This window comes from Leucopleurus acutus (genome assembly GCF_964270905.1).
Source record: "Leucopleurus acutus genome assembly, chromosome: 20".
Classification (NCBI taxonomy): Eukaryota; Metazoa; Chordata; class Mammalia; order Artiodactyla; family Delphinidae; genus Leucopleurus; species Leucopleurus acutus.
The window spans coordinates 50,211,402-50,234,730 of NC_139162.1; the positions used below are offsets into that span (position 1 = coordinate 50,211,402).

General features: G+C 51.4%; 1 protein-coding gene across 2 annotated transcripts in view; it reads left to right on the forward strand.

Annotated features, from left to right (window-relative positions):
• Positions 1-429: 429 nt before the first annotated feature.
• The window catches only part of HIF3A (hypoxia inducible factor 3 subunit alpha), a gene marked incomplete at both ends in the record, with an annotated part of 28,731 nt that continues 5,831 nt past the window's right edge, over positions 430-23,329 (forward strand). Inside the window, 11 exons of one of the 2 annotated variants that reach the window (XM_082862216.1) lie at positions 430-455; positions 5,509-5,699; positions 6,971-7,116; positions 8,727-8,811; positions 9,353-9,465; positions 9,970-10,178; positions 11,642-11,748; positions 11,919-12,066; positions 16,982-17,100; positions 18,075-18,265; positions 19,591-19,695. In XM_082862216.1, coding sequence (XP_082718342.1) covers positions 430-455; positions 5,509-5,699; positions 6,971-7,116; positions 8,727-8,811; positions 9,353-9,465; positions 9,970-10,178; positions 11,642-11,748; positions 11,919-12,066; positions 16,982-17,100; positions 18,075-18,265; positions 19,591-19,695 — 1,440 coding nt within the window. Of the gene's footprint in view, positions 456-5,425; positions 5,700-6,970; positions 7,117-8,726; positions 8,812-9,352; positions 9,466-9,969; positions 10,179-11,641; positions 11,749-11,918; positions 12,067-16,981; positions 17,101-18,074; positions 18,266-19,590; positions 19,696-23,329 lie in introns of those variants that run through there. The other variant, XM_082862215.1, reaches the window with a different exon arrangement.

The window sequence follows — 23,329 nt, forward strand, 5'->3', positions numbered from 1 at the left end:
GAACTTGGCGGGAGATACTGGGCCAGAAGGCGCGGCCAGCCGACCTTGCTTGCACCGCGCTGGCGACACTGCTGAGAAGTCCGCGGCAAGGAGTGTGGCTGGGGGGGGGATGTATTCCACTGCACCCGCCCCCTCTACACACACACACACACACACACACACACACACACACACACACACACACACACACACCTCTCTCTCTCTCTCTCTCTCTCTCTCCCCCCCCGCAGCCCCCCCCACGGCATTCCAAGTCTTCGTCTCTTGTCCCGCCTCTTTCATGGAAGTGACATACCGGTCAACCAACCAGAGCCGCGGGCCGGGCGCTGCGCAGCCAACCGCTCGGCGCGGGGAGGAGCTGGGGAGGGGGCTCGCAGGGCAGGGGAGGGGGCTAGGGGCCTCGAAGGGCTCCGGAGCGGCGACTGGCGAGTCATGGCGCTGGGGCTACAGCGCGCAAGGTACTGGGCTTTGGGGTCAGGAATGATAAGAATTGGGGGGGGCTCCTCTTCCAGCGACCCCTGAGCCGGGTGGGGAAGGCGCGGGTGCAAGCCTAGGGCCACTCAGGCTCGCGGTTGGAGACACATCCCCGCCGCACCCTCCACCCTAGGGGACTGCAGGGGTGGGGGCATTTCCCCAAGTCCAGGCTGCCACGCCCCTCTAGCCAGGAGCGACATCTGGGTCGTGATCCCAGATTTCCTGCTGTTCCGGGTTCGCTTCCCCTCCTGACTGGGGTTGAAACTCGGGGTCCCCATGGAATCGGGGGTAGTTGCGTTTGAGCAGTTCCCAGGCTTCTGCGGGAGGCATTCTCCCTCCACATACTGACCCTTCTGGCCTCCGAGCCCCCAGAATTGAGGTTGTTCTTTGACACCAGACCCCTAGAGTCCTAGGGGACTAGGGGATCCGGGGTACCCCCAAATTGAGCCTTCCCAGATATAGGGAGTCCCTTGGAATGCGGAGTCAGCTTCTGAGTTCAAGAGAAGAGACATCCTCTTTAACTGGACCCTCCCTGACAGTCTCCCAAACCTTGAGTTGCCTAGAAATAGGCAGAGGTGGTCACCTTTCAGAAGCCACCTTGGGACCCTTCCCAGGGGCCTTTTGGAAAGTAGGGTCACCCCCTTTAAGAACAAGAAAACAGCCTGACCCACTTCCCAAAGTCTAGCCTCTTATCTGACTCCTCCACTCCCACCCAGTCCCTGTGACAGTGGAAAGGGGCACCCAAGCCTTATTTGGGGAAGACTCCAGAGAGGGTGCTGTGCCTGATTCAGTGCAAGCTGTGGGAAGCGCCCCCTGCCGCAGAGCCCAGCTGGGGTCATCCCGGACAGGTGGTGGGTTTCTGTGTTCCCTTCCCAGCAGGTGCAGATTTGCTGGGGCAGCACAGGGGACTCGTGCTCTGGGTCCACTGCCAGGGGGTCCTATCTGGCCATGTTTTCATGCGACCCCGGAAAATATCCCACGCCCTTGGTTTCTCCTGTCCAATCTGAGGCGTCCAGGAAGCCTCACCCCCTTCCCTCCTCCCTGGCTTCGCAGGTCTGATTGGATCCTTCCCCACCCCCATGTTTTCACTCCCCCCACTTATACACCCCCCAATTCTATTCTAGTCTCTGGCTCTGGGCCTGCCAGGGAACTCTATCCCACCCCTTGTAGGCCAACCCTGGTCTAGCCCCTCCCAGCACCCCTTCCTGCCTAGGTGGGGGCCCCTCTTGGCGGAGCTGGGGCACTCCCCCCTCCCCATCCAAGGCCAGCCCTCTCCTGAGGTGACATCCGAGCCCACGCACCACCCACTCATAACTCGCACCCAGATCCCGGCCACGCTCCATCCCCTCCTGCACCCCTAGGATGGCGCTAGGGCCAAAGAGGGTCAGGGTGATGGTGAGTGGGCCCCCCATACTCCCTTGCCCACTTCCCTTCTTCCATCCTTGCCATCCCATCCCAGGCAAGGGTGATTCTTGGGAAGTCCCTGATGGGCATTCGGCCCAGGGTGCCCCTCCGGTCAGAGGGTTCCCAGAGAACATAGGGCTTTGGGTACAGGCGCCCCACTGGATTATCATGTCCTTAGGAAGGAGCAGAGTCAGGGGTAGAGAGACTCCCACCGACCCCCACCCCAAGTCCCTTCTCAAACCCAAACCCTCTCAGGCCACCTTGGCGCAATGCCAAGAGGAGTCTCTGCACGTATTCAACCTAAGCCCCCACCCAAATCCTCTACACTTTTTGCAAGACCCCCAGTACCCAGCTGAATATCAGGAGAGAGAGGCCAGGAGCAGCCCTGAACGTGGGGAAGGGTGTCCCCGCTTCTCCATGCCTTTGTTCTCGGGTGGCAAGTTCTTCAGGGCAGGGAAGAGGTGGGCTTCTCCCTCTCCTGGTTGTGGGGGGGGGGGCACCAAGCCCTAGTCCCCATTCCCAGGCCTTACCCTGGGGCCTCCCAGCCTGGCTCCACCCCCGTTCTCTACTGGAACACAGAGGAAGGGTGGCAGGGTTCCAGCTGCACGTCCCAACCTGGGCAGAGTGCCAAGGGGACGGACCAGGGCTGGGCATGGGGCCAGCTGGGGAGACTGGCCAGCTGGGGAAATCTGGAGGCAGCAGTGGTGGGACAAGGGGAAGGGACTGGGGCCAATGGACAGAGGAGGGGCAGGACAGGGGTCCATTGGGTGGCATGCCCACCAAGGCATGGCATTTAAGAGCACAGGCCCCCAAATCAGGGTTCAAACTGCAGCTTGCCTGCTTCCTGGCTTGTGTGGCTTTGTGCCAGCAACTGCTCTCTGAGCCTTAGTTTTGTAGCCTGGAAAATGAGGGTTATACCTCCCCTCCCCTGCACCCGCTCAAGACGAGAAGCAGTGAGGGGACAGATCTTTGGGGCAGGATACCCGGTAGGTGAGCAAAAAACTGTGTTCAAGTCCGACAGGGTTCTGGGTAGAAGCAGACACGTGGTCAGACCAACAGAAGCCTTGGGCTTGGTTGCGCATTGGTGGGGGGCCCTGGGATTACCAGCCTGGTTACTTGGCTGGGTGATGCAATTGCTCAGAGCCTTGGTTTCTGACTCTGTAAAAGGGAGATCACTTTTCCAGGTTCTTAGGGTTTGTTGAAAGGATTTCATGGGGTCTCTAAGCTCATGCGTGTTTGATCCACCAAAGCTATCATTATTATTAGTATCACTATGATTTCGTTTTCTTCCCAAGGTGTTGTTTAAATCACGTGTGTACTTGCACACATACACACACCACACCATGGGGTTACCACTGAAGCCCGAGGGTTTCTCCAGTGCCTACGACGCTCCTAAGCCTTCCATCCCTGATGTGGACAAAGGGGAAATAATAAAAGTTGAACCTTTATATAGCACCAACCAATTGCCGGGCCCGGTTCTAAGCCCTTGACATATATTAACTCATTTAATCTTCACAACAGCCCCATGAGTTTGTGCTGTTCTTAGGCTCAGGGAGGCTATGCAACTTGTCCAAAGTCACACAGCTGTTAAGTAATGGAGTTGAGATTGGAACCCTGCACCAGAGGAACTAGCCCCGACTCTGTTTAAAGGGAAAGGCCAGAGACCAGGCATCTGTGGAGCAAGTGAGAGGCCACACTTCCTGTCAGAACATCCGGAGAACAGGCTGGGAGCTAGAAGGAGGGTCCCGCTGTAGCCACCAGCTAGCTTCTTCTATGGAGGGAGGAGTCATTTGGCCACAGAGAGGATTATAGAGCCCAGCTGCCCAGGAGGTGGGGGGCCAACCCCACCCCCCAACCCCGTTCCTGTTCCTACTCCCTGTTCCCTCTGTCTGGGCCCCCAGCTCAGCGAGGCCCGCCCACCCCCACCCTCTGGGCAGGAAGACAAACAGGGCTGGAACAGAACGGGACAGGAGGACGGAATGTCCCCTGGGCAGAGCGGGGCTGGAGGCCCCTGCCCCCCATCAGCCAGGAGGGAGGGGATGAGGGCAACTGCTGGCTCCCTCCACCCAGCTGCCCCCTTCTGTGCCTCCCACCCACTTGCACTGAGGAGTTCTTTCCCATCTGGAGAGTCAGAAGAGTCCACTCCCCTCCCTCCATCATGCCTGTGGGTTGGGCTGCAGGTCTCCTGCTCGGGGGTGAGGTTGATGCCCCAGAAGTGGCCTCTGGCTTTTAGGAAGGGGCAGCTTCCCCTCCTAGAGTTTTGCGTCCGTGGAGGTTGGCGGGGACGTCACAAGAAAGGAATTAGAAGAATAAAGGCTTTGGAACTTCACTGCCTGACTTCAAATCCCAGCTCCACCACTTAATGGCTTTGTGACTTTTGGGGCAAAGGACTTCACTTTCCGGAGCCTCAGTTTCCCCTTTGTGAAGTGGAGGTTTAAAGTGCTCTCTGCCTAGGGCTTTCTTAGGATTGAATGAGTACACATAGGCTGAGTCCTTACTTAGTGCAACGCCAGACCCATAAATGCTTAGCAACTTATAGCTGCTTATTAATGGTTTTACCAATAGTATCAATATAGATAAGATTACACATACTATACTATATGTAACATACTCTATAATTTTCTTCCCCGAAACTATAATTTGGATTCAGACAGACCTGGAGTTTGACTTTTAAGACAGTGGCAGAAACAGGGAGAAGTACTGAAATCTGGAGATAAACCCAGGGCCATACAACAGAGGAAACTGAAGAGTTTAGGAAGACCAGCGTTCAAACGCTGGCTTCACTCCTTGTGGGCAAGCACTGCACCTCTCTGTGCCTGGGCTTCATCTGTTCAACGGGGAAAATGTTACTACCTTCCTTCTAGGGATGTCTGAGCTAAACGGGTTAATGTAAGTTACACACTCGGCACGGGGTCTGACCTAATAGTAAAAGCTGGATAAGTGGTAGATATTTCTGAAAAAAAATGACACTCATCCTCTCCTCCCAACCCCACATGCAGAATTCAGGCATTTGAAGTGGATTAAAGGGCAGAGATGAGTGGTGAGCCGTTGGCCCTGGGGTTGGTTTGCTGTGTCACCCTGGCAGGGCCCCTGTTGGTGGGTCGTTGGACTTTGAGATCTGTACTCCAAGATTCTGAGGACTCAGCTCAGCTGAGGAGGGGAAAGGGCAGAAGAGGGGGTTCTGGGAGGCTGTAGGGCAGGGGGCCTGGGGGGCTGGAGGCATCTTCTTGCGCCCTCCGTTCCCTGGCTCCTGGCCAGCTCTGCCAGCCCCCTCCCTGCCGGAGGCCTCCCTGTTCCCCGGTCTTCCCAAGCCCGGAGAATAAACAGCAGATAAGTCAGGGAGGGGACAGAGCGGCCCTGGGCACGCCTTGGAGAGGAGTGAGGCACCGGAGGGCAGCATGGGCTGGCTGGCGCCGGGACAGATAAAACCTGAGGCAAGGAGCGACTCCACAGTATAATCCACCCAGGCCCAGAGAGCTCCGGCAACTCGCCCGGGCCACACTGCGAGGCCAGCACAGTCGCGGCTCTGCCCTCCCTGAACCCGAGACCCATGTGGCAGCAACCCACGTGCTTGTCCCATCCAACTCTTTCCCTTCCCGGGGCGCCGCCAGTGAACGCTGCCCATGCCCGCAGGTCGAGCACGGAGCTGCGCAAGGAGAAGTCCCGGGATGCGGCCCGCAGCCGGCGCAGCCAGGAGACCGAGGTGCTGTACCAGCTGGCGCACACGCTGCCCTTCGCGCGCGGGGTGAGCGCCCACCTGGACAAAGCCTCCATCATGCGCCTCACCATCAGCTACCTGCGCATGCACCAACTCTGCGCCGCAGGTGAGGCCCGCCCCCGGGAATTCCCACCTCAGCAAGACCCCGCCCTCAGAAAGGTACATCCCAGGGAGGCCCCTCCTCCGGGAAGCCTCATCTCCACAAGACCCCGCCCCCTATGTCTTCCCGGCGAAGCCCCACCCCTCTGGAATCCACTTAGTGGGAGAGGCCCCGCCCCTTCAGGTTCTGGGCCAATCGGAACCCAGTTTCTTAGGAGTCCCCGCCCCCTTAGAAGTCTATCATTTGTGAAGCCCCGCCCATTGGAACGCGCCCTTGGGAAGCTCCGCCTCCTTAGAGTTAGAATCCTAGGGAATAGGAGGCCGGCTAACTCCCTGAGGCACCTGGACCCTTAGGATTTGGTCTCCTGAGAGATCTTCTCGGCTAAGCTTCCTTCCCTTATAATCAATATCCCCAGGAGGCTTCACTGCCCAATATTTAATTACTTGAGAGAGTCCCGCTCCCCCTCCTCAGGTCCCTAGTTCTATTGCTTGTCCCCTTAGTAGCCATCCCCTTGAATTCCCTCCCTGTTAGAATTCTCTGTAGGACGCCTTCACACACACACACACACACACACACACACACACACACCCTTGGAATCCCAGGACCCCGCTTCCCCTCCTCAGGTCCCTAGTTCTATTGCTTGTCCCCTTAGTAGCCATCCCCTTGAATTCCCTCCCTGTTAGAATTCTCTGTAGGACGCCTTCACACACACACACACACACACACACAAACACACACACACACACACACACACACACACCCTTGGAATCCCAGGACCCTGAAAAGCTTTTATTATGGGGAAAGTGGACTCATCCTCTGGCAGACTCTGCCCATTAGATGAATTCTGCCTCCTTAGAATTCTGTTGCTTGGGAGTCCCTGCTTCTTTAGAATCCCGCCGATCTGGAAGGTCCTGCTCCAAGAATTCTGAACCCCTGGGAAGCTTGGCCCCCTTGGAATTATGACTCCTCCTAGGCCCCGGCTTCTTAGAATTTTGACCCCTGGAAATTTCATCCCCTTAAGATTCTGCCCTCCTTAGAGTTCTGTTCCCTTAGGAAACCCCTATCTCCTTAGAATTCTGTACCCCTGGGAGGCTCTGCTCCCTTAGAATTCCAGTCCTTGGTGGTCCTGCCCTCTTCCTTGGACTCCAAGCCACTGGGATGTGCCCCACTCACCTGGAGGTACCTATAAGTTCCTCTGAGTGAAGGAAAGCAGAGGGAGGCTAGCCAGGGTGGCCTTACCGCTGACTAGAGATGCCCCATCCTGGTCCGGACACCAGGGGAGTGGAACCAGGTGGGAGCAGGGGGCGAACCACTGGATGCCTGCTACCTGAAGGCCCTGGAGGGCTTCGTTATGGTGCTCACCGCCGAGGGAGACATGGCTTACTTGTCAGAGAATGTCAGCAAACACCTGGGCCTCAGTCAGGTAAGAGGAGCTGCCTGCTTTGTGCAGGTGATGCTGGGATACAGAGGTGACCAGAACCACCTTAGCCCTATTTTTACAAGGCCCACAGTGCAGAGGGGAGACAAATATGTCACCAGACAGGAAGATTCAGAATGGTCAGGGCTGGGGTGGGGCAGCCTAGGGGGCTGTACCAGCCGGGGGTGGAGGGTGGTACCTGACCCAGCCTGGGTGGGAATTGAGGGCTTCCTGGAGGAGAAGACATCTGAGCTAAAACCTGAAGTGCTTAGCCATTCAAAGGGTATGGCGAATGGATGGGATCAGAGAAGACTGGCAATGCAATGTACATGGCCAAGGGAACAGAATATGCAAAGACACAGATGTGAGATAAAACAGCATTTGGGGGAAATAAAGACATTAATCAAAGCTAGGTGCAGAGTGCAATGGGAGAAAGTGAGAGAGAAAAGGCTGGAGAGGACATAATTTAGGACCAAAATAGAAGGTTTATCTCTAGGGCACTGTGGAGCCATGGAAAGATTTTAAGCAGGGGAGAGGTTGTATCAGAAAGGTGGAATCAGAATTTCATTTTATTTAGAAAGATCCCTCTAGGTACTGCACAGAGATAGAATTAGAGGGAGTGAGACTAGCGGCTGGAAAATCCATAAGGAAGTGGATGCGGGGCCCCAAGTGGGAGAAAAGAAGTAGGATTAGGGGCCTGGGGATGGGAGGACAAACAAGAGACACTTAGAGAGTAGAACTAATTTCAGCTGGTCCTTACAGCAATACCATTCTTCTTCTTAGCTCACATAAATGGGCTCCACAGTTGGCATCCCTTCCTTTCCCCTGCCTTGTTATCCCACTCTTGGTACCAATTTCTCTGTTAGTTTGAGCTCTTGGGCTCAGATAGGTGAAGGTCTCAAGATCCCAAAGCTCGGAAGTGGCAGAGCTCGGATTCAAATCCAACTACAAGATCTCACTCCTCCCCTATTCAGCATTAGCTCTGGACTGTGGGCTCTGTGGGTCCCCTTTCATCTGTGTCACCTCCTCCCAGCACCAGTCTCATTTCCTGAATTGAAATAAGGAGTTGGGTCTTCGGCTTGCACAACAAATGGAATTTGAATAGGGTCTCACCTCAGGGCCTTTGCACTTGCTGTTCTCTCTTTCCGGAACACTCCACTCCAGAGAGCCACCTCACTGGCTTTGTTCAGCAATTTGTGTAAATGTCACTTCTTCAAGAAACTGTCCCTGACTACTGCCTCTAAGATAGCGTCCCATCATTTCATCATCTTACCTTGCTTTAGTTTTCTTCATATCACTTAGTATATTGTTTTATGCATGTGTGTTGTTTTGTTTGTTCATTGGCTATCTCCCGCCACTAGCCAGTAAGCTCTGAGAGGCAGGGATTTTGTCTTCATAGCCACTGCTGTGCCCATACCATGTAGAAGAATGCCCAGCAAATTATATGCCAAAGAAAGGAATGAATGAATGAATGAATGAATGAATAAGGAGACTGGGGAAATAATCCAGGCTCATGAATTAGGGCAGGCTGCTGAGGATGGGAGGGAGGAGATGGGTCAGAGGCCCTGGTAAAAATGCTTTTCCTCTAAGACACCCCCTGCTTCCCTCCCTCCCAGCTTGAGCTGATCGGACACAGTATCTTTGATTTTGTCCATCCCTGTGACCAAGAGGAGCTTCAGGACGCCCTGACTCCCCGGCAGAGTGAGTCCTTGGAGATCTCTGCCCCCAAATTACAGAAACTGAGCCTCCATCCTTTCTTTTTTTTTTTTTGCGGTACGCGGGCCTCTCACTGTCGTGGCCTCTCACGTTGCGGAGCACGGCTCCGGATGCGCAGGCTCAGCGGCCATGGCTCACGGGCCCAGCCGCTCCGCGGCATGTGGGATCTTCCCGGACCGGGGCACGAACCCGCGTCCCCTGCATCGGCAGGCAGACTCTCAACCACTGCGCCACCAGGGAAGCCCTCCATTCTTTCTTCAGCATATCTTCTCCCCCTCTGAAATACTGGACTGAGAAAAATGGGATGAGGATGATGTGGCCCTGCCCCAGGGGAATACAGGGACATGGCTGCACCCCGGGGGTCTAAAGGAGCATAGCATACCCCGTGGAGACCCTCTCTGGGTCGGAAGTCTCAATTTTGGGGATGAGGCTGGGGAGAGGTTAGTAACCAGGGTGCTGGAGGGGCTGGGCCCTGTCCCAAGCTGCCCAGTGACCTGCTCCTCCCCCCCCCCATGGCCCTCCTCAGGCCTGTCCAAAAAGAAGCCGGAGGCCCCCACCGAGCGGTGCTTCTCCTTGCGCATGAAGAGCACCCTCACCAGCCGCGGGCGCACCCTCAACCTCAAGGCGGCCACCTGGAAGGTGGGCAGGGCCTGGCCTGGAGGAGGGCAAGGGACCTGCTGGGGCTGGACCTGAGCCCAAAGTTCTCACAGTGGGTTGGAGTCCGGGAGTCTCCTGGGCCGGGGATCCAGTGGGGCGTTCTCAGGCTGGGTCTAGTGCGTCCTTTGGGTACCTAGGAGGTTGGGGATCTGGGGGTCCTTGTATCCTTTCTTAGTCTGGGTCTCTGTGAGCCTGGGGCTGGGGGTCCTCAGCATCCTGGGCCTGGAGTCTCCATGGGGTTGGAACCTGGGGTCCTCGGAGCTCCCTGAGTCTTAAGAATCTAGAGATTGTCAGAACCTTCTTAGGTTGGGTCTCTGTGGGGTTGGGGTCTGGGGGTCCTCAGAGCTCCCTGAGCTGGGTCTCTAGAATCCTCAGGGGTTTCTTCTTCTCAGTTCCCTGAGGGGAGGGGCCTACAGGGAGATACCTCCCAGCCCCTTGGGTAGCCCTAGGCCCAGGTGCCTCATTGCCTCGCTCCCTGCCCACCAGGTACTGCACTGTTCTGGACACATGAGGGCCTACAAGCCCCCTGCACAGTCTTCCCCGGCCGGGAGCCCCCACTTGGAGCCCCCCCTGCAATGCCTGGTGCTAATCTGTGAAGCCATCCCCCACCCTGGCAGCTTGGAGCCCCCGTTGGGCCGGGGGGCCTTCCTCAGCCGCCACAGTCTGGACATGAAGTTCACCTACTGTGATGAGAGGTGGGCAGGAGCCAGGGGCCCACCCACCACCTGCCAGCCTGGCTCCTCTTCTTCCTTTCTGCCCAAGTTCATTCACGTCTCCTCTCCTACCCCCCAGCTGCTCTCTCTGCTCTGTTTCTATCTCTCTGACTCCATCTATCTCTGTCTTTGTGTATCTCTCTGTCTCTGAATTGTCTGTGGGTCTTCGTATCTGGGTTCAGACTGCTTGGGTTCAAATGCTGGCTGTGCACCCTTGGCCAAATGACTTCACCTCTCTGTGCCACACTTTCCTCATCCGTCCTATGGAGTGATAGCAGAACCTACTTTGAACAGTTGTTCTGAGCATTCAGTGAGTTGCCTGGTACAAAGCACTCTAGAAGTGCCTATTTTTTAAAATCATTATCATCATGATTACTTTTTATTTCTATTCATTCTTTTTTATCTTTCTTTTTGTGACTTTCTTTCTTTCTCTTCCCCTCTCCTATTTCTTTCACGTTCTCTTTTGTCTTTCTTTCTTTCTTTCTTTTTAATCTTTATTTATTTATTTTTGGGCTGCCTCGGGTCTTAGTTGCGGCACCCGGGATCTTTCACTGTGGTGTGTGGGCTTCTCTCTAGTTGTGGCACGCGGGCTCCAGAGTGCATGGGCTCTGTAGTTGCGGCATGCAGGCTCTTTAGTTGTGGCACACAGGCTTAGTTGTTCCGCGCATGTGGGATCCTAGTTCCCCGACCAGCGATCGAACCTGCGTGCCCTGCATTGGAAGGCGGATTCTTAACCACTGGACCACCAGGGAAGTCCCCTTTTTTGTTTTTTCTTTTCATCACTCTTCCGATTTTTACCTTCTCTCTCCTCCCCTATTAGTTTCCTATGGCTGCTGTATCATGTTACCACAAACGTAGTGTCTCAAAACAATACAAATTCTCTATCTCAGTGTTCTGGAGGTGAGAAGTCTGAAATGAGTCTTATGAGGCTGAAATCAAGGGCTATGTTCCTTCTGGAGGCTCCAGGGAAGAATCTGTTTCCTTGCCATGAAAGCTTCTGGAGACCGCCTACATTCCTTGGCTTGTGGCCCCCTCTCTACCTTCACAGAGCATCACTTCAGCTTCTGCCTCCATCATCACATCTAGTCTCACTCTAATCACCTACTCCCCTCCTATAAGGACTCCTGTGATTACACTGGGCCCACCCAGATGATCCAGGATCATCTCCGCATCTCAAGATCCTTAACTTCATCACATCTGCAAAGTCCCTTTTGCCGTGTAAGGTAGCATATTCACAGGTTCCGGGAATTAGGACGGAGACATCTTCAGGGGCCATTATTCAACCGCCACACCCCGTTTTCTATTTCTTACTCTCCCTTTCTCTCTGTTACAACCCTGTCTCTGTCTGTCTTGCTGGCTTCATCCCCGTGTCCCCCTCTCCTTCCTTTCACCCACCCTCCACTTTCGCCAGTTGAACTGACCGGGGTCCACTGCACCCACTTCAGGATTGCGGAGGTTGCTGGCTACAGCCCCGATGACCTGATTGGCTGTTCTGCCTATGAGTACATCCATGCGCTGGACTCAGATGCAGTCGGCCAGAGCATCCATACCTGTACGTGTTCAGGTTCCGTTTCCAGTGCTGCATGGCCCCAGCCAACACCAGCCGCCTGCTTCCCCAAGTCCCCAGGAACCTTCTCTTCCCTGGCCCCTTCATACCCAGCGCCCTGCTCCCACGGCCTTCTCTCCCCAGTTGCCCTAACCCCTCCCCATGCCCCTCCCCAGTGCTGAGCAAGGGCCAGGCAGTAACGGGGCAGTACCGCTTCCTGGCCCGGAGTGGTGGCTACCTGTGGACCCAGACCCAGGCCACAGTGGTGTCGGGGGGCCGGGGCCCCCAGTCTGAGAGTATCGTCTGCGTCCATTTCCTGATCAGGTAAGCGGGAATGAGGTGGGGTGGCTGTGTGTGGTTCTCTTCTGGTCTGCATACGTGTGAACAGGTGTGTGTGTGTGTATGCACACGTGTGCATGTGTGTGGTGCACACGTGTGTGAGAGGGAATGTGCACAGGTACACGTCTGTAGAACATGTGTGACTGACCACACACGTATCTGCATGTAGCCACCGATGTGTGTGAGCGTGTAATTTAAACTAAAAGGATTCTATATTCAAGTTAAAATAAGAAATCTAGCTGAATCTTGGGGGCTTTTTTGTGCTTTTTAAAAATTGATGTGTAATTTACATAGAGAAGTTTCATTCTTTTTGGTATACGCTTCTATGAGTTTCGACAAGTGCATGGAATCGTGTAACCCCGACCATAATCAAGCTATAGAGTAGGGAATTCCCTGGTGGTCCAGTGGTTATGACTCCGCACTCTCACTGCCAGGGGCCTGGGTTCAATCCCTGGTCAGGGAACTAAGATCCTACAAGCCATGCAGTGTGGCCCCCCAAAAAAAGCTATAGTGTAGTTTCATCACCCAAGAAAATTCTTGCATAGTGAACCCCACTCCACCCCCCAGTCATCTCTGGCAACCACTGATCTGTTCTCTGACTCTAGAATTTTGCCTTTTCCAGAATGTCATGTACACGAAATTCTGTAGTATGTAGCCTTTGAGCCTGGCTTCTTTCACATAGCCTAATACATTTAAAATTTATCTACGTTGAGGTGTGTATCAATACGTTCCTTTCTGATGCTAGGTAATCTTCTGTGGTATGAATATGTATGGACCACGGTTTATCCATTCACCAGTTGGAGGGTATTTGGACTGTTGCCTATTTTGGGCAATTACAAGAAAAGCTACTGTAAACATTCTTGTCCAGGATTTTTTGAGATCATATGTTTTCGTTTCTCTTGGGCAAACACCTAAGAATGGAATGGATGGGTCATATGGTCAGTGTATGTTTAGCTCCCTAAGAAACTAGCAAACTGCTTTCCAGAGAGGCTGTACCCTCTTGCATTCCCATCGGCAACGTGTGAGGGTTCCAGTTCCTCCACATCTTTGCCAGCATTTGTATTGTCTGTTTTTGTCTTGTTTTGTCTTCATTGGGTGACATTCTAATGGATGTGTAGTGGTGAATCGTAGTCTTTCCCGCCGCTTCCATCACGCACCTTAGAAGTTTTTCACCATGACAACATTGTGACGAGGGCAGCAAACGATCACCCAAGATGGAGACTTACAGCTTTTCTTTGAAGATTATCTTCCAGGACATGGCATTCATTTCTAAAGCCAGAGGATTTGCCTGGGTCTTTTTGATCAAGAACAGATTCTATTAGAAAACAGAGGCTGGTAACAGGAATATTCATCTAAGTCTTCATACACAAGAAAACAAGGCTGAGCATCCTTGGAATGTTCTCTCCTTAACACCCTTTCAAATCAGAATCTTTGAATAACTTGTAGCCTTGGGAAGAAGTCTCCTCACTGTCAGAGCTAAGGAGAGGGGACCCGCCCCCATATCTTGCGGCAAGCTCCTTTCATTCATTATGAAGATTTGCCTTTTGGGGGCCAGGCCCTGGAATTTCAATCTGCCTCGAGTTCAGTTTTACTGGCAGAAAATGGGTGAAGAAAGAATAGGTGTTTACTTAGTAACAGTGAGATGAGAAGCATATGGTATGAATCGTGCTTAGTGCTGTGTACATACGGTGTGGCGTGCAGCTGCGTGGCTCTTTGTGCGTGCCCAGGTGCTGACACTTTGTAGAATCCATCCTGCCACACCTAAGCCTCCTTCCGTTGCAGTGAGCACCTGCTCCATAAAAATACAACTCACTTGCACGGGGCACTTACAACATTCCAGGCCCTGGGCTTTGTGTTCACAACCACCCCATGAGGTATAGCAATTATTTCGATCCCCATTTTTGGGGAGAGAAAACTGAGGACCAGAGAGGGGAAGTCATTTGCCTGATGTCACACAGCTAGTAAATGTCAGAGCTGGGTTTTGACTCAAGGTTGGTCAGGAGGCTACACTAATAACCACCAAACCACACAATCTCTTATTTGCTCAAGCCAGAAACCTAAGAGTCTCTCCTGCATCCTTTTTCTCATTCCCTCCTATCCACATCCACTCTATCCACCTCTGGGATAGATCTTGAATTTGTTTCCCTTCTCTCTGTCTCCATGGCCACCACCATCTCACACCTTGTTTATAGCATTAACCTCCTAACTGAGATCTAAAGCTGGTTTGGATTCCACTGATCACACAACTGCCGAGGTCAGGGGGCAGGTTCTGAAATACGAATTGGTTCATGTCTCTCCCCTGCTCAGAGCCCCCTTCTGTGGTTCTCCAGTATCCAGAAGAGAAAGTCCCAAAACCTTAACATGGCTCTTCAGGCCCCGTGTGACCTGACTCCTGCATGCCTCCCCTTATCACTCCAAACTCCAGGACCTTTGCACATGCGGATTCCTCTGCCAGGATGCTCCTCCCCCTTCCCTCCTCCTCTTTCTCCTGAATGACGCCCACTCATCCTTCTGGTTTCAGCTCAGACATTACTTACTGCGAGACCCTTTCCTGAACCCCTACAGGAGGTCATATCTCCCCATTTTCCCTCCTGGTCCTGTCCTTTTGCTTCGGAGCAGTTAGAACCATTTGTGTGTTTAACCAGGCCTTCTTCCTTGATGGCCCTTCTCAAAATTGCATATCTCCTTCTTCGCCTTTCTTTCCCCTAATACTTACTGTCCTATAAAAGTGTGACGTGGGAATTCCCTGGTGGTCCAGTGGTTAGGACTCCAGTGGTTAGGACTCTGCACTTTCACTGCTGAGGGCCCCGGTTTGATCCCAGGTCAGGAAAGTAAAATCCCTCAAGCCAGCCCCGTAGGAAAAAAAAAAAAAAAAAAAGTGTGACATGAGCCACATATGTTATTTTGAATTTTCTAATAGCCATTAAAAAAGTAAAAAAGAGGCAGAAAGTGGGAGGTGGGATGAATTGGGAGATTGGGATTGACATCTATACACTAATATGTATAAAATAGATAACTAATAAGAACCTGCTGTATAGCACAGGGAACTCTACGTCACTTCGCTGTGCAGTAGAAACTAACACAACATTGTAAAACAACTATACCCGCCCCCCCCAAAAAAGTAAAAAGAAACAGGTGAAATTAGTTTCAATAATACTTTATTAAATACAATAATATATCACATCAATAATATTGTTAAATCAGTAATACATTATTAATTAATGTAATTAATAATACACTATTAAGTGTATTATACATTGTAATATAGGTATATGTGTGTATTCTAATACATCCAAAAATGTCATTTCAACATGTAATCAATATTAAAAATTATTAATGAGATATTTTAGATTCTTTTTCATACGCAATTTTTTCAATCTGGGGTGTATTTTATACTGACAGTACACCTCAATTCCAACCAGCCATGTTTCAAGTGCTTCGTTAGTGGAAATATATATTTTGTAACTAGATAGATACATTTACCAACAAATAATATCTTTTATTGAAGGTCTGTCTTTTCCCCCTAGCATTTAAGCCCCATGAGAGCAGGGAGTTTTGTCTGTCTTGTGCGCTGCTGAATCTCCAGCGCCTAGAACAGTGTCTGGCACACAGTAGTTGCTCAATAAACAATGATGGCAAATACTTACATAGAGCTCACCCCGTGCCAGGCACGGTTCTATGCATTTGACATACACTAACTCATTTAGGCCTCATGACAACCTGGGGAGGAGGTACTATTATTACTCCCTCTTTACAGAAGAGGAAAATGAGGCCCAGAGAGGTCAGCCATATGCTCAAGGTCACACGGCTCATAAGTGGCAGAGCTGGAATTTGAACCCAGGCTGCTGGCTGCAGAGCCCCTGCTCTTAACCACTAAGTATTACTGGTTGTGTAGGAAATGTCTGTGGAATGAATGAACGCGTGCATTTCATGTGGCATGTATGCATATGTGCGAGCCCAAGTGTATAGAACATGTGTGCATATCTGATGTATACACTTGGGTGTATATGGGAGTTCCTGTTTGTGCCTGTGCCGAGGGTGCATACACGTGTGACTGTGCGACCTTATGTTTTTCAAGAGGGGTGGGGTGGCTTTGGATCCAGCCTAAATTGGGATGTTTCCAGCTCAGAAGGGGTGGGTGAGGATGGGGAAGGGTCACAGCTTCTCAAAGAGCTGGCAGAAGGACCACCCACATTCTGACCTGGATAGTGTTCTGCAAATGAGATGCAAATGAAGGTCTGGTCCTCCATCCCAGACCCATTCTCCAGAAGCCAATTTGCAGAGAGAACATTTGAGTGGCTTCTGCAGCTACAGACTGGGGAGGGAGGGGGCGGCAGGAAGGCACGAGGGACGTAAGGATGTATTTATAAATTCGTTCCCTTGAATGTGACAAATGCCTATGAATAGAAGCTTCATAAATAAAATCTCTTATTCATAAAAATATATCCCCATAAATTCTTCCTATTTGACAACATAAGAATATAGTAAGTGCATATTCCTCATCAATACATTTATAAGAATGTATTTATAAGTAAATATCTATAAAGAGAATATTTAGTTCTCATGCCTTTCACTCTCCCTGCTCTCTGCCCCTCATGGCCCCTCAGTCTCTCCTCTCTCTCTCTCTCCCCAGGCTATGCTAAATGCCAACTCTTTTTTTCTGCCTTTCCTTCCACAGAGGGAGCTTGGGAAGACACACTTCACTTTCTTGTCAATGCTATTATAATAAAAAGCATTCAACAAAATTTAAATCTTTAAAACAAGTCAATGTGGCAAATTATTTTCTGCACAATGCCCACCAGCCCCCGGATGAGACTGCCCTCCTCTAACAGGACATCATATGTGGAGGCTGCCAGGCACCCTCCCTGACTCCCACTCCCCTTTCTGCCCTGTACCCCAGCCGGGTGGAAGAGACCGAAGTGGTGCTGTCCCTGGAGCAAACGGAGCGACACTCTCGCAGACACGTTCAGCGGGGCACCCCCGCTCAGAAGGATGCCCCTAATCCTGGTGACAGCCTTGGTATGGGGCAGGGCTGGGGCTGGGAGGGGTTGTGTCCCCAGGATGCTCGGAAGAAAGCCCAAGTGCCTTAATGCCACTCGCTTGGCCCTGTGTGACCTGCTTCCCTCCCCTTCTTACTCTCTGAGCCACACCAGCCTCCTTAGTGCTCTGGGAACAAACCAAACTCTTTCATGCCTCAGGGCCTTTGCACATGTAGTTTCCTTTGCCCAGAATGCCCTTCTCTCTTCCCTCCTCCCTCTTCTCTGTCCCCAGGATGATTGCTTCAGTCTTGTTGCTCTCTGCTCTGAATCCTGCTGTGGCTTCCAATCGCCCCCACTTTCCATTTGTTCTGTGCTCCCACTTCACTGTTCTTTGGCTTCCGGTAATCTTGACCCTTCCATGTCTGGCTCCTTTCTCCCTCTTCCTTCTCCTCTGCTTAACACCCCACCCCCTCCAATCCTGGAGGGATGAGCTTCCCTCCCTGTTTGTTCTTCAGGGCCTCACCGTCTCCAAACTGTTGCTGGCAACCCATGCTCCTGGGTGTGGTAATGAGGTCCCCCATCTCCTTTCCTTTTCTGGCTTAGAACTGGCTCAGGGCCACATCTTTACCTCCAGGGACCTTAGAATCTCCTTGAGGATCATGGGCCAGTCTTTTCTCCTAACATGACAGCCCCCCAGGCTGAATGTTATTCTGTGCCACCGGGGAACCGGGTCAGTCACGTGCCATGGTCCAGCCATGTCAATTTTAAATATTAAAACATTTCCCCACCACTGGGCAATTGCTACAGTCCCCAGCCTACTGTGTGCCCTCACCCCACGTTAGCCCCTCCAGGGCAACTGAAGGGACAGCAGAAGTTCTCCAGGACTCGGCAGCACTGTGAACGGGGTCTATGCTGATTACCTAGTCAGCTGTGCTCCCGGGGGTTGGCAGAGGGCTCTGCCCCTCAGCCCTGGGTGACCCTCCTGTGTCCTCCCCATCTTGATGTGTCCTGCAGACACCTCTGGTCCCCGGATCCTAGCCTTCCTGCACCCCCCTGCCCTGAGTGAGGCCGCCCTGGCCGCTGACCCCCGTCGTTTCTGTAGCCCTGACCTCCGTCGCCTCCTGGCACCGATCCTGGATGGGACTTCAGTAGCCGCTACCCCCAGTGCACCCCCAGCCCCACGACGCCCCCGAAGTCCTCTTCCGGTAAGCAGTCCCCTCCACTTCAGCCCTCAGGATCTAGGCTGTTTTGGCCTTTGGCTTGAACTTTGCTATTCTCTGGGCCTCAGTTTCTCCATCCGTGTAGTGGAAAGGCTGGGATGAGATGGAGTCGGGGGTTCCTTCAAGACCTAGATTCCAGATTCTTCAACTGTTATCTGGACCAAAACCTAGGATGTTTCGGACTGGCGTGGGTGACCCCCTCATTGCTTGTGACCAAGCATCCAGGTTTTCTGAGGTTTGAATTCAGAGTCCAGAATGTCTAATGTCTTAAACTGCACAAACCTGGATTCAAATCCTGACTCTGCCATTTATAGCTGTGTTACCCTGGACAAGTGGGGCCTCGGCTTCTTCACCTGTAAAATTCAGATAATAGCAAGTAGCCACCTCATTGGTTATTGTGAGGGTTCAACAAAATCATTCATGAGAAGCACTTAGAAAGGCTTCAAGAGACCATAACGGTTACTGTTTTCACTTAAGAGTCCAGATAGTCTGACCTTTCACTCAGGGGTCCATATTATCTGGTCTTGAGTTTCCTTATTCCCACCTTTGTGACCCCCCCCCCCAAATATCTTCTCTCCACTGGAGAAATAGACTGTGACCTTTGACCTCACCCTTTACCCTTGGGAAGCTGGACCGGGCATTGTTTTCCTCCAGACTCCAAGACATTTAACCCCAGAGGGCCAGAATATCTTGGCCTCAGGCTTTGGTCTTTCGAACCTTTGATGTTTGCTCTGTCAATCTACACCCAGAGGGACTTCCCTGGTGGTGCAGTGGTTAAGAGTCCACCTGCCAATGCAGGGGACACTGGTTCGAGCCCTGGTCCAGGAAGATCCCACGTGCCGCAGAGTAGCTAAGCCCGTGTGTCACAACTACTGAGCCTGTGCTCTAGAGCCCGTGCACCACAGCTACTGAGCCCACGTGCCGCAACTACTGAAGCCCGCACGCCTAGAGCCCGTGCTCCACAACAAGAGAAGCCACCACAATGAGAAGCCCGCGCACCGCAATGAAGTGTAGCCCCCACTCGCCGCAACTAGAGAAAGCCTGCATGCAGCAACGAAGACCCAACATAGCCAAAAATAAATAAAATTAAATAAATAAATTTATATATAAAAAAAATTATACCCAGGCACTCAGACTTTTGAACACCCAGGTGCAGAAACTCACATTTGCTATTTGACCCCTTTGGTGTCCCAGCTGGCTGACATTTGACCCTCACTTCTACCCCTGAGGTCAAATGTTTAGACTGCCTTACTGCTTAACATCTCCCAGGCTCAAGATTTCCTTAAGTCTCTTATTCTCTCTCCCCACAGGCTGATCTCCCAGATGAACTACTTGTGGATGTGGAGAATGCACACAAACTCTTCGCCTCTGGGAAAGACCTTGAGGCAGTGGAGACAGATCTAGATATAGCTCAGGTAAGGGCTGGCATGGAAGGAACGGTCTTCACCTCTGGGTTCTGGGTGACATATCTAAGTTTTAGAGAAGGACGGTGGAATGGTTAAGGGGATGAGTGGATGGATGGATAGATGGGTCATTGAATTCACTAGGTGGATGATGGTAGAGAGATGGATGGGTAATGCTTAGGTATTTGGACGGATGGATGGATGGACGGATGGATGGATGATGTATGTTTGGATGGGTAGCTGGATAGATAGACCGTTGGATGGGTGATAGATGGATAATGTTTGGATGATTGATGGTCTGGAGAGATAAATGACAGTGGCATGGATGTATTAGCTATATATCACTGTGTAACAAATTACCCCAAAACTCAGTACCTTCAAACAAACATTTATGGGACTTCCCTGGCAGTCCAGTGGTTGAGACTTCGCCTTCCAATGCAGGGGGTGCAGGTTCAATCCCTGGTCGGGGGGCTAAGATCCCACATGCCTCGGGGCCAAAAAGCCAAAACAGAAAACAGATGCAATATTGCTACATATTCAATAAAGACTTTAAAAATGGTCCACATCAAAAAAAAAAAAACTTAAAAAAAAAACCCCAAACATTTATTAGGTCACACAATTTCTGAGAATCAGGAATCTGGGAGCAGCTTAGCTGGATGGTTTATTCTGAGTCTGTCATGAGGTTGAAGTCAAGCTCTCAGTCAGGGCCACAGTCATCTGGGGCTAGAGGATTCAATTCCAAACTCGCACACATGGTTGTTGGCAGGCCTTGGTCCCTCACTGGCTTTGGCTGGAGGCCTCAGTTCCTCACCATGTGGGCCTGCATAGAGGCTGCCTAAGCAACCTCACAGCATGGCAGCTGGCTTCCCCCAAGGCAGGTAATCCAAGAGACAGAGTGAACCTAAGACAGAAGATGCAGTCTTTTATAAGCTAATCTCAGAAGTGACATACCATCACTTCTGCTGTATTGTATTGGTCATACAGACCAACCCTGGTACAATGTGGAAGGCAGCCACAAACAAGTGGGAACACCAAAAGGCCAGGGTCATTGGGATTTATGTCTCTCCTTCACACAAAACTCACTCACCCCCTCCCAAGTCCCCCAAAGTCTCTTCCCACTACAGCATCAACTTTAAGTCCAGAATCTCGTCACCTCAGTCAGGTCTGGGTGTGGCAAAGCACCTCAAATACAGTTCCTCTCAATCTGTTGGTCTGTGAACTAAAGAGACAAGTTGTCTGCCACCCACGTACCCAACATCCAGTGATGGGACAGGCATAGAATAACTGCCAAAAACACTCCTATTCAAAAAATAGGGGAAAGGAGAGCACACAGGTATCACTGGTCCACAGCAGTTTTGAAATCCAGTTGGGCAAATATCAAAAGTTCCTTGGTCAGAACCCATTCTGACTCAAAAACATCCCAGGAGTTTTTCTCCGTGGTTCTTGGCTCCACCCTCTGGGCTCCTGGCAATTCACTCTGAGTCATCCTTCCTTTTTCATAAAAAGGTAACATGTATTTGCAACGGAGTGGTTTTTGTAACCTGCTTCCTGCTTTTAGAACTTTGATGGCCCGAAGGTCTCTTTTCATTTTGTACCATCTCGGTCCCTTTCAGGCCAAGCTGGCAATGCTTCTGTTCATATAATTCTCTTAAAAAAAAAAACAACAAAAAACATTGTATGTCTTAAATGAATCTCTTTGGAGTTCACTCCATTAGACAAAAGCCATACCCACACATCTCTGAGAGAAACCCTTCTCTACCTTGGGCTTCTGTTGAGATGGCAGAGTGACAGTGCCCTGAGGTTTAATAGAAGCCCTATTGTTTGATTGAGAAGACCTATGAGGCACATCCTTAAACCCTAGAGTACCTTTTGTCTGACTGAGGATATTCTAGGCACCACCTTTTGTCTTTCTGGGGTCTTAACAAGGAATTTTATAAACACACCCTGGGCTTAAGCTTTAGACCATGCTTTCCTAAGAGTGCCCTTCTTTGCTCAGAAACCATTTCTTAGTTTGAGCATCACTTGCTATCTGGTTCCCAGAGTCAGCCAAACCCAAGGTGAGGGGCAAATCCTCCAGACTCTCAAGTCTGCCCAAGACTTCGGACATCAGCCACAAGTTTGGGGGTCCCCAGGGCTACCCTCATTTCAGAGCAGCTGCCTGCAAATTCGGAGACTCTCATGGGCTCCCTCAGGTTTTATAATTTACTAGAACTAGTCATAAAACTAAGGAAAGCACTGTATTTATGATTACAGTCTTATTATAGCAAAAGAATATTATAGCCAAAGGAAGAAATTCATAGGGTAGAATCTGGGACTGGGAAAGTCCCAAGTTCAAAGCCCTCAGGTCCCCAGGGATGGTATTACCCTCCTGTCATTGATGTGTGGAAACATGCATATGGAATACTGCCAGTCCCGGAAGCTCACCCCAGCTTTGGTCTCCAGAGTTTTTATTGAGGTTTCATTGTGTAGGCATGATCAATTGAGTTATTGCCAATGTAGTTGAGTTCCATCTCCATCTCCACCTTCCCCAGCACACACACACATTTTCCTTGGAGGTCAGGCTGATTTCATGGGGCCCAAAGCCCCAGCCCTCAAATCCCATGGTTGGCTTTTCTGGCATGGAGAGTCCCCATCCTCAGTTGTCTTGTCAGAATAAACTATCAGGTGTGGTCCAAGGGGTCCATCACGAGTAGCCAAGACACACCTATCACTTGGGAAATTCCAAGGGTTTAGATGTCACCTCCCAGGAGCCAGGACAGAGGCCGAACCTCTTCTTGGGTAAAATTCTTCACTGCACAGGGAGGTTGAGAATTTTCAAGCCCTTCAAGCCCCAGCTCCTTCCCGTTTAACATTTCTTCCTTTATCTTTTCTCTCCCTTTGCCTTTTACTCCAAGTACGCAAGAAGAAATCAGGCAGCCCCTTCAACACTTTGGCTGGAAATCTCCTTAGCTGGATCACCCAGCTTACTAGTTACATTTTCTACTTTCAACAAAACTGCAGGTGACAGTGTTGCAAAACTTTCAGCCACTTCCCAGCAAAAATCTCTCCTCCAGCTTCGGATAACGTGTTCCCCACTTGCCTTCAAGCCCTCGGTGGCAGGCTCCTCATGGTTCGAATTCTGACTAATGCCTTGTTCAAGGCAATCCAGGCCTCCTCTGACGGGCCCTTCAAAGTCCTCAAGCCCTTGCTCACTGCCCGGTGCAAAAGCCCCTCTCCCATTTTAGGTTTTTGTTACAGCCACACCCCACACTCCTTATCAAAATCTTATTTGCTATCTATTTCTGGGTAACAAATTACTGTAAAGCTTCGAAGGTTAACACAAGCGTGTATTACTTCACATACTTTCCGAGGGTCAGGGGTTTGGGAAGCACTTAGCTGGGTGGCCCTTGCTCAGCGTCCCTCCGCTGGGCTGCAGTCATCTGAAGGCTTGACTGGGACTAGAATATCCACTTCCGAGATCCCTCTCTTGGCTGTTGGCAAGAGGTCTGTTTCTTGCCATGTAGGCCTCTCCAGAGGGCTCCCCTCAAGAGCCAGTGACCTGAGAGAGAGAGAGCACAGCAACAACGGAAGCCACAGTCTCGTTACAGCCTAATGTTGGAAGTCACACACCATCATCTCCTCAGTATCCTATTGTTACCAGGTCAGC